This window comes from Anomaloglossus baeobatrachus (assembly GCF_048569485.1).
Source record: "Anomaloglossus baeobatrachus isolate aAnoBae1 chromosome 5 unlocalized genomic scaffold, aAnoBae1.hap1 SUPER_5_unloc_6, whole genome shotgun sequence".
NCBI lineage: Eukaryota > Metazoa > Chordata > Amphibia > Anura > Aromobatidae > Anomaloglossus > Anomaloglossus baeobatrachus.
In genome coordinates, this window is record NW_027441810.1 from 949,778 (window position 1) to 961,311 (window position 11,534).

General features: G+C 46.0%; 1 protein-coding gene across 1 annotated transcript; it reads left to right on the forward strand.

Moving 5' to 3' along the window:
- Positions 1-2,584: 2,584 nt before the first annotated feature.
- LOC142259299 (uncharacterized) lies at positions 2,585-10,550 on the forward strand. The gene is made up of 3 exons (XM_075331771.1): positions 2,585-2,669; positions 2,753-2,866; positions 8,533-10,550. Exons 1-3 carry the CDS (start codon positions 2,585-2,587, stop codon positions 9,636-9,638), a joined length of 1,305 nt encoding a protein of 434 aa, XP_075187886.1. The 3' UTR covers positions 9,639-10,550.
- The last annotated feature ends 984 nt before the right edge of the window (positions 10,551-11,534 follow it).

Below are 11,534 nucleotides of genomic sequence, written 5' to 3' on the forward strand. Positions count from 1 at the left end.
TTATATATCTAGTGTGCGGCTCTGCAGGAGGAGGTAGGTGCAGGTTATTATATATCTAGTGTGCGGCTCTGCAGGTGGAGGTAGGTGCAGGGTATTATATATCTAGTGTGCGGCTCTGCAGGTGGAGGTAGGTGCAGGGTATTATATATCTAGTGTGCGGCTCTGCAGGTGGAGGTAGGTGCAGGGTATTATATATCTAGTGTGCGGCTCTGCAGGTGGAGGTAGGTGCAGGGTATTATATATCTAGTGTGCGGCTCTGCAGGTGGAGGTAGGTGCAGGGTATTATATATGTAGTGTGCGGCTCTGCAGGAGGAGGTAGGTGCAGGGTATTATATATCTAGTGTGCGGCTCTGCAGGTGGGAGGTAGGTGCAGGGTATTATCTATCCTAGTGTGCGGCTCTGCAGGTGGAGGTAGGTGCAGGGTATTATATATCTAGTGTGCGGCTCTGCAGGTGGAGGTAGGTGCGGGGTATTATATATCTAGTGTGCGGCTCTGCAGGAGGAGGTAGGGTGCAGGGTATTATATATCTAGTGTGCGGCTCTGCAGGTGGAGGTAGGTGCAGGTGTATTATCTATCTAGTGTGCGGCTCTGCAGGTGGAGGTAGGTGCAGGGTATTATATATCTAGTGTGCGGCTCTGCAGGAGGAGGTAGGTGCAGGGTATTATATATCTAGTGTGCGGCTCTGCAGGTGGAGGTAGGTGCAGGGTATTATCTATCTAGTGTGCGGCTCTGCAGGTGGAGGTAGGTGCAGGGTATTATATATCTAGTGTGCGGCTCTGCAGGTGGAGGTAGGTGCGGGGTATTATATATCTAGTGTGCGGCTCTGCAGGAGGAGGTAGGTGCAGGGTATTATAAATCTAGTGTGCGGCTCTGCAGGTGGAGGTAGGTGCAGGGTATTATATATCTAGTGTGCGGCTCTGCAGGTGGAGGTAGGTGCAGGGTATTATATATCTAGTGTGCGGCTCTGCAGGAGGAGGTAGGTGCAGGGGTATTATATATCTAGTGTGCGGCTCTGCAGGTGGAGGTAGGTGCAGGGTATTATATATCTAGTGTGCGGCTCTGCCAGGAGGAGGTAGGTGCAGGGTATTATATATCTAGTGTGCGGCTCTGCAGGTGGAGGTAGGTGCAGGGTATTATATATCTAGTGTGCGGCTCTGCAGGTGGAGGTAGGTGCAGGGTATTATATATCTAGTGTGCGGCTCTGCAGGAGGAGGTAGGTGCAGGGTATTATATATCTAGTGTGCGGCTCTGCAGGTGGAGGTAGGTGCAGGGTATTATATATCTAGGTGTGCGGCTCTGCAGGTGGAGGTAGGTGCAGGGTATTAATATATCTAGTGTGCGGCTCTGCAGGTGGAGGTAGGTGCAGGGTATTATATATCTAGTGTGCGGCTCTGCAGGTGGAGGTGTGTGGAGATTCCCCATTACTGGGGCAGGCGGCATTAACCCCTTCAGCTCTGCGACTTTCCTTGGTGTTTTTCTCTCGCTGATTTCTATGAATCGTGAGGTTTTTGTTCCTTTTCTTCTGATAGATACAAACGCCCCAACTATGAGAGGCCGGAAGTGAGGGAAACCCGTCTGCCCTCAGTCCTCGGCCCCTTTCAGGCCCTCAGTCCTCGGGCCCCTTTCTGCCCTCAGTCCTCGGCCCCTTTCTGCCCTTAGTCCTCGGCCACCTTTCTGCCCTTAGTCCTTGGCCCCTTTCTGCCATCAGTCCTCGGCCCCTTTCTGCCCTCTGCCCCCTTCCTGCCATCAGTCCCCTCCCCCTTTCTGCCCTCAGTCCTCGGCCCCTTTCTGCCTCGGCCCCTTTCTGCCCTCAGGTCCTCGGCCCCTTTCTGCCCTCAGTCCTCGGCCCCTTTCTGCTCTCAGTCCTCAGCCCCTTTCTGCCCCCCACAGTATAATGTTCCCCAAGAATGTTCTCATTATATGTTCCCCTTATTCTCCTCCAGTAATTGTATTATTACAGCGGATTCTTTATGATGTTACATCGTCATCTTCTCCCCATTCAGGTCCCTACAATATCGGATCCTCTCAGTGGAGATCTTCTATATAAGAGAATTCTCCTGATTGCCCCGTGAAGGATGGATATGGACAGGGACAAGATGGCGGAGAGGATATTACACCTCACCCTAGAGATCCTCTTCCGGCTTACTGGAGAGGTGAGAGATTCTGATGACGTCACATTACATCATTCTTATCTATGGGAATAACAGATGGACAGAACTGGAGAGGTGAGGACTCTGGAAATGTCTGGAGTGAGATTTCTTACTGTGTCTCTCCATAACCAGGATTACACAGTAGTGAAGAAGACCTCTAGTGAGCGCTGTCAGGCCCCTGTGTCTGAGGGATGGGGAAGACCCCTGAGCCCAATCACGGGGCCTCCACCTCACCCCCCGATACATGAGGACATCAATGACCAGAAGATCCTAGAACTCACCTACAAGATGATTGAGCAGCTGACTGGAGAGGTGACACTGTCTGGGAATGCTGGGACATTATACAGTAACGCTATGAAGGGATCGGGGGTGACGGTATCATTGTATGTGTCAGGTGCCTATAAGGTGTCAGGACGTCACCGTCTATTTCTCCATGGAGGAGTGGGAGTATTTAGAAGGCCACAAAGATCTGTACAAGGACGTCATGATGGAGGTTCCCCAGCCCCTCACATCACCAGGTAATAGACAGGACTAAATACACACGGCCTATAATTATCTGTATGTAAGGAATGAATTCAGTCCCTGTATGTGTCTCCTCCAGGTCTATCCAGTAAGAGGACAACACCAGAGAGATGTCCCCGTCCTCTTCTCCCACAGGACTGTAACCAAGAAGACCCCGATGTTCCTCAGGATGTGTTTCCTCCAGCTCTATCCAGTAAGAGATATCTACTCATGTACTTTCTGCACTAATTTTGTGTTTACATTTTTAGGCTTTCTGCTCTGGTTTTTCAGCTGTATTTTCTTTGCTTCTGCTTCTTCTGCTGTTTGTTTCTAGTCCCTTCTCTATGTCGTTATGAAGGCAACTCAAAAACCTTCAGAGGGTTCATGAATACCCAGTTCCCCCGAAAAGACGACCTACACCATAAATAATCTCCAGCATGATTTTATGGCATTTTTGGAGAATGGTTGAAATATAAGCCGTACTCCATAAATAAACCCTAGTTACAGTCAGGGCCAGCGTTGGGAGGAGTCTAACCGCAATTTCTCAGGAGTCGCACTCTCTTAGGCTATGTGCACACGTGTGCGCTCTGCACCGCAAAGAAAAGGTGCGCTTCAGAGCGCAGCTGAAAAGGTGCGTTCTGAAGCGCATGGTGCCTGCAGAATTTGTGTGCTTTGCATGGTGCCTCTCCCTATAGACAGCATGCAAAGCGCACGGAAGAAGTGACATGTCACTTCTTAGAACGCAGCGATTCGGGCCCACGTGCGCACGGCTCCTGCACAATCTCCATAGATTGTGCAGGGGACGCAGGACGCATGCAGTTACGCTGCGGTGCAGATCGCAGCGTAACTGCATGTAATATGCACACAAGCGCACATAGCCTTAGGGTTCCCATAAGTTGTATTCTGAGGTAGATTGTTTAAGGACCTTAGATGACTTCAGAGTCTTGACATGATGTAACCAAAGGTCTCTTAATTGCAGAAGTCTAAAAGAACTGAACAGGACACAGGCTGGCATGCAGCACTGGCATTAGGGTAAAGGGAGAGTGTGGTGCCCCTGACCTGGTCAGGCGCCACTGAGTACTGCACCCATGCTGGGGCAGTGCTTCCAGGTAATCCTGAAGGCTGGAATAGGGTGTGTACGCACAGACACATAGCAACCAGGTCTCCCACACCTTGAGAGGGGATCCTTGGGCAGACCCAAGAGGGGGCTTGCCTCCACATCTCAGCAAGGGGTGTAGGGGGAGGAGCTGGAAGCTAGGTTGCAGCGGCTGTCAGGAAAGAAGAAAGGAGAGAGCCTGTCTGAGAGGAAAGTGCGGCAGTCGCAAGTGGGACGTGCGCTGCCACTAGTAAAACCTTGCACGTGAAGTAGCCGTTAGCGGGCTAGAACGGTCATCAGCAAATCAGTCTGAAAGACACCTGAAGAGAGGCAGTCGAGTACGGGGACTACTGGTGGCTAGGCATGCACGGGGAACAGGTCCCTAGAGTAGACGTCCATTTACTGATTTGCTAAACCTGCTGGTGAGGGGAACAACAAGTCCTGCACCAACTAGAGTCCGAGCCTCAGCAGCAACGAGGGGGCCTATAAGGAGGATCGAGCCTGGAGCCATCTTATTTGGTCCACGCTGCCGGCAAACGGGCCAAAATGGGGAGAAAAGGCATAGCGACTTCCCTTGATGAATCCCACGGTACTTTAAGTCAGGGGTTATCCGAAACAAGAAGTGCTAGGAAGGCGAGTTAACGGTTACCCTTAGACCGGCCTAAAGGATACCTGGTTCCACCTGGTCTAATCTCGCTCAGGTACCTCACAAAACATCAAAAGTGAGTAAACAAGTTGAAAGACTCCTTGGACTGAGACTGAGTTATTCTGAGACCTGTTGTTCTATACACCCGAGCCCCAGGGCCAGCCTCACTCACGGGAGGCCACACCACCCGACTGCAGACTCCATCAGCCCCAGACGCTCGTTAAACCTGCAGTGGCGGTCACCCATAACCCTGACCGCAAACCGTGAGTGGTGGCACGACTCCTATACATATACAACTGACATACCTGTTGCCAGAGATAACCAAGTGAAGACCCTGTGGCGTCCCTGGAGGTGGAGTGATGTCCCGGAGGCGACCACTACGGGTGGGCGTCACAAGAGCAAACTGGACAAATTCACAGGCCCCCATTCTCCTAGGGCCCGGTGTTTATATGATGATTATAGGACTGCTTAAGGACCCTGTTGACATCATGTCATGTGATCAAAGATCTCTTAAAGGGAAACACACCAGTTTTTTGACTGTTAAACCAAAAGTGTCACCTTCTGCAGCTCCTGGGCTGCATTCTATGAAGGTGCACCTTGTTGCTGTCCCCACTTGCAGACCACAAAAAGAACTTTATAAAATATAACCGTTTTGTATGCTAATGAGCTTTGTTGGCCAGATGGGAGGGCTCTATTTTGGCTCCTGTCTTTACTTTTGGCCTTGCTCGCCGGCCTCCTGTCATTATTGACACGCCGCAGTCATCATGCACGCTGCTGGCCAAGTCTCGCGCAGGCTCAGTTCGCTCTGCCCATATCGCGGGCCAAGCAAAAAACAGTTTCCCTCACGTGCCGGTGATGTATCTGTGCCAGCGCGAGACTTGGCCAGCGGCGTGTATGATGACGGCGACGTGTCAATCATGACAGGAGGACGGCAAGCAAGGCCAAAAGGAGGGACAGGAGCCAAATAGAGCCTGCCCATCTGGCCAACACAGATCATTAGCATACAAAACAGTAAGATTTTATAAATTTCTTTTTGTGGTCTGCAAGTGGGGACAGCAACAAGGTGCACCTTCATAGAATGCAGCCCAGGAGCTGCAGAAGGTGACACTTTTGGTTTAATAATCAAAAAACTGGTGACAGGTTCCCTTTAATTACAGAAGTCTAAAGCTGAAAAGTCGACAGGCTGGTGTCTGTGTGTATTAACGCCAATTTTAACCAGCTTTGCCAAAATGGGCAGAGCACGGCCAGAAGAAGGGTGTGATGCCACCGCTTCTCTAATAACAAAATTATTATAATTATTATTATGATGCCACCGCTTCTCTAATTTGTAACAAACTGTGGCATTCCATATTACAGAAATCTCACTCCAGTCCCTGACATCATTTTTCAGTGTCTATGGCCGGTCTTGATGATTTGGAGCCCTAATGTTTATCTGCAGAGACCGCAAGACCCTGCTACCTACTTTGGCGTCGAACCACAGGCTTGAAAATAAGACATTAGTGTGCACACACTTAGAATTATAAGAATGGGGGAGGTGCTGGTGTAAGAGGATCAAAAATCCCTGAAAAATGCAGGAAGATCCTTGAAGTAATTAATGCATATATCTTATGAGTGGGCTCATAAAATGAATATGTGCTCCAGATGCATTAATTACTTCAAGGATCTTCCTGCATTTCTATACAGGCGATTCATTTTCCCTAACTGCCCAGGAAGGACAGGATATTCCTACCCTGAACTCCACTGTGTGTAATACTTATTATATGTTCTGAGGATTTCGATAGCGTAGGGCAATGATCAGCAGAGACGAGTTTTTGATACAAGATGTTTTATAATCTGTAACCACGGTAGATAACAACGGAACAAACACAGCAGTACAAATACACAAAATACCTTCCCGAAACGGAGCGGAGGGAATTCCCGGGGCCACGCACCGGACTCCCCCAGGGAGACCACCAGAGCGAACCCCTATACAGGGACTGTCCGGCAATCACCCCGGAAGGCCTAAATGCGCAGCAGCCGGGACACAAGGGGCAAGCGGTAAAAGTCCAGGAGTGTCCGTACGGGATGATTGTCCAGAGTGGTTACGAACCAGAGAGAACCAGGCAGAGTGCTGACCGAAGATGGCAGACGGAATCCGGGCACAGCTTGAGAAACCGGGTAAGGTCCAGAGTCGGTCGGTCGGTAGTCTTTAGGAGGATCCAAAAGCAATCAGGATTAGCAGCAGCAAAGCAGGAGCACACAGCAAGCAGTATACTCAGGCACTGGACTGGGCTGAGAGGCGGCCTTTTAAGCAGCTGGACAGGAAGTAGGGCAACAGAACCTTAAACTCCATGTTAACTGAGGGCAAGCTCATTCAAAAGAGAACTGGAAAACCTGGAAACCTGACACTGTGGAGGGAACAGGAAAAACCTCACCGTATTGCCATTTTTTTTTATTAATGCGATTAATGTGATCAAGGTCCTGGAGGACCAAAACGTTAATTGTCGCAAGTGTCGCATGTCTTTCATTTGTTGCTATCTTGCCTTCTGTATTAAAAATCTATTAGCATTGAGAAAAAGAGTTATATCTTTATTCATTCTTGCCCATTGAGAGTGCAGTGTTATATTTATGTATGAACTACAGGCTTGGGCAGGGTAACAAGAGTTATTCTCTGCTGGGCTGCTTGTTACTGTCCTTGATCACATGCTGTAGTGGAGCCAGTGTCATTTGCTCCCCTTCTGTATATGCTGGCTGGACTTTTCTATTAATGCCAGGTATAGGTTACCTATACTAGTCTGGTGAGGTGTTGTGATCCAGACTTACGGGTGGTTGTTGTGTGGTATTGCTGTGAGCTGTTCTGGTGTTAACCCTTGTTGTCTTTTTGTTGCTGCCTTCATTCTCTTGCTTTTCTCCTTAGTCTCTCACTGTTTATTTCTGTGAGTTTGCAATGTGTCCCGTCTGTCTTAGGCTGTGTCCGCACTTTGCGTTTCCACCTGCGTTTTAGGTGCTTTTTAGGTCCGTTTGAACTGCAGCGTTTTCATGCCAAAAGGCATGCGTTTTGATTTTCCAGCAAAGTCTATGGAAAATGTGGATTTCCTGTCTGCACTTTGTGTTTAAAAACGCAGCGTTTATTTTGTGGAAAAAACCATGCGTTCAAAGAAGCAGCATGTCAATTGTTTTTGCCATTTTGGGTGCGTTTTGCTAACATTGAAGTCAATGAGAAATGGCAAAAACCAAGAAACATCAAAATTCCAGCGTTTTACCTGCTTTTCAAGTGCAGAAATCATGCGTTTTGAACTTTAAAAACGCATGCTTTTTGAACATTTAAATAATGAAATCATAAGTCCCTTTACACACACACACAGTCCGACAATTTAATTAAAGAAAATTATTATTTTTTGGCTATTTTTGCGATAAATTTAATATTACCACAATAATTATATGAAATATATCTATTTCCTTTTTTTCCTTAAAAATATAGATTTTTCTTTTTTTTCCTTTTTTTCATTAAGTTTGACTGTTTCAACTTTATTAAGCAGTGTCTTTATGTTCAAAATGCATCTATCAAAACGCAATTGAAAAGCATCTAAAAAGCGCTAAAAACGCATCAAAAACGCGGTAAATACGCATGCGTTTTTAGCGCAATTTTGTGGTCAAAAGCAACTTTGGGCAAAATCAATTATTGCCAGAGGGTGCGTTTTGACATGCGTTTTGGATGACGCAAAGTGCGGACATAGCCTTAATCTGTGTTTCCATCACATGCCTGCCCCTTCCTTCCCCAGGGGTATAACAGATTAGATCTGGTCAGGAGAGTAGTAAGGCATGGGACTCCGCCATCTCCAACTTCAGGGGTAATCCAGAGGTTAGGAATAGCTTAGAGTCCCCTAGTATGAAAGACAGTATAGGAGCCCCCTGTCCCTCATTATCCTGCAGTCACATTGTGACAATCAATCAGATTACTGTAGCACATTCCAGAGAACTGGTGATAAGAATGGGAGATCCAAATTAACGAAGATGTAACTCTTAGATGTCGAAATTGGAAAACAGATTCAGAATACATGTTTTGCTAATTTAATTTCTGATGTTATGGTTTAAAAAAATAAGTGTACTTTCAAGATAATATTATTATAAACTAATAACATTGTGTTTATTTTCGCAGATGACTGTATTGGGAGTTTACATGGACCTCTAATATCTTCAGAATTTAAAACAGATGAAGAAAGTATCACACATAATACATATGAAGAGCATGCTGTTGTCCCAAATATACCTCCAGCCCTTCCTTGGAAAGCGCTATCATCTGATCTTTTCAAACAAGTCCAAAATTCCGATTTATCACAGAATTGTAAGCAAAATAAAAGTTACAGAAGAGATGTGGAACATGAAATGGCTCCTACAAGAGAGAAACCATTTTCATGTTCTCAGTGTGGGAACTGTTTTATTAAGAAATCACACCTTACTAGACATCAGAAAATTCACACAGGGGAGAAACCATTTTCATGTTCAGAATGTGGGAAATGTTTTACCAGGAAATCAAATCTTGTTGCCCATCAAAAAACTCACACAGGTGAGAAGCCATTTTCATGTTCAGAATGTGGGAAATGTTTTACTGGGAAATCAAATCTCGTTGCCCATCAAAAGGTTCACACACATGAAAATCTGTTTTCATGTCCAGAATGTGAGAAATGTTTTGCTCAAAAATCAAACCTTATTTATCATCAAAAATATCACAAAGGGGAGAAGCCATTTTCATGTTCAGAGTGTGGGAAATGTTTTATTTACAAATCAGACCTTCTTAGACATCAGAAAACTCACACAGGGGAGAAACCATTTTCATGTTCAGAGTGTGGGAAATGTTTTATTCATAAATCAAAACTTGTTAGACATCAGAAAACTCACACAGGGGAGAAGCCATATTCATGTTCAGAATGTGGGAAATGTTTTATTCTCAAATCAGAACTTGTTAGACATCAGAAAACTCACACAGGGGAGAAGCCATTTTCATGTTCAGAGTGTGGGAAATGTTTTGTTTGGAAATCAGATCTTGTTACGCATGAAATATCTCACACAGGGGAGAAGCCATTTTCATGCCTGGAATGTGGTAAATGTTTTACTAGGAAATCAACTCTTGTTAACCATGGAAAGGCTCACACAGGGGATAAACCATTTTTATGTTCTGAATGTGGAAAATGTTATTCTCAGAAATCAGATCTCATTAAACATCTGAAGAAGCCGCACAGGGAAGGAACCTTTATCATGTTGTGAATAATTGAAATGTTTAACTGGTAAATCAATTCTTATTGACCATGAGAAAACCCACACAGTAGAGGAGCCATTCTTGCATTCAGAATTGTGCAAATGTTTTTATCATTAGTCAGGTTCTGTTGTCAGATGAGTATAATGGGAGAAGCCATCATGATGTACCATAATTCAAAGGGTTTTATCCTAAAATCAATTGCTCAAGTAAGAATTGGTCAGGGAAAGCACCATTTTCTTTCTTTTTAAACTTACTGTATTATTATGACCATAAAACACACCTAGGTTTTAGAGGAGGAAAATAGGGAAAAGTATGTAGCAAAAAATATAGTCATGATGCACTTATGGCGGGGAATCTGCTGCTAACTATTATGGGGGCAATATCCCCCAATTCTATACTAATGTCCCCCATCCTGGGCCACTTTCAGTTCCATGTGTCGATCATTCTGGTGTATATGTGGTTCTTCCTGGTAAATATGTTCCCTATCTTTGTCTTCTCCTGGTGTATATGGCTCGCATCCTGGTATATCTGGCGCTTATCCTGGGCTCATCCTGGTATATAAGATCCCTATCCTGGTATATATGCCTCACATCCTGGTATGTATAGCTCTCATCCTGGTATATATGGCAATCATCATGGTATATATAGCCTTCCTTCTGGGCTCATCCTGGTATATATGATCCCCATCCTGGTATATATGGTGCTCATCCTGGTATGTATAGCTCTCATCCTGGTAAATAAGGCCCTAATCCTGGGCTCATGCTGGTGCATATGGTCCCCATCCTGGGCCCATTCTGGAATATGTCATTTACAGTGCCTACAAGTAGTATTCAACCCCCTGCAGATTTAGCAGGTTTATACATTCGGAATTAACTTGGCATTGTGACATTTGGACTGTAGATCAGCCTGGAAGTGTGAAATGCACTGCAGCAAAAAAAAATGTTATTTCTTTTTTTTTTTTTTTTTTTTTTTTTTTTTTTAAATTGTGAAAAGTTTATTCAGAGGGTCATTTATTATTCAACCCCTCAAACCACAAGAATTCTGTTTGGTTCCCCTAAAGTATTAAGAAGTATTTCAGGCACAAAGAACAATGAGCTTCACATGTTTGGATTAATTATCTCTTTTTCCAGCCTTTTCTGACTAATTAAGACCCTCCCCAAACTTGTGAACAGCACTCATACTTGGTCAACATGGGAAAGACAAAGGATCATTCCAAGGCCATCAGAGACAAGATCGTGGAGGGTCACAAGGCTGGCAAGGGGTACAAAACCCTTTCCAAGGAGTTGGGCCTACCTGTCTCCACTGTTGGGAGCATCATCCGGCAGTGGAAGGCTTATGGAACTACTGTTAGCCTTCCACGGCCTGGACAGCCTTTGAAAGTTTCCACCCGTGCCGAGGCCAGGCTTGTCCGAAGAGTCAAGGCTAACCCAAGGACAACAAGGAAGGAGCTCCGGGAAGATCTCATGGCAGTGGGGACATTGGTTTCAGTCAATACCATAAGTAACGTACTCCACCGCAATGGTCTCCGTTCCAGACGAGCCCGTAAGGTACCTTTACTTTCAAAGCGTCATGTCAAGGCTCGTCTACAGTTTGCTCATGATCACTTGGAGGACTCTGAGACAGACTGGCTCAAGGTTCTCTGGTCTGATGAGACCAAGATCGAGATCTTTGGTGCCAACCACACACGTGACGTTTCGAGACTGGATGGCACTGCATACGACCCCAAGAATACCATCCCTACAGTCAAGCATGGTGGTGGCAGCATCATGCTGTGGGGCTGTTTCTCAGCCAAGGGGCCTGGCCATCTGGTCCGCATCCATGGGAAGATGGCTAGCACGGCCTACCTGGAGATTTTGGCCAAGAACCTCTGCTCCTCCATCAAGGAACTTAAGATGGGTCATCAC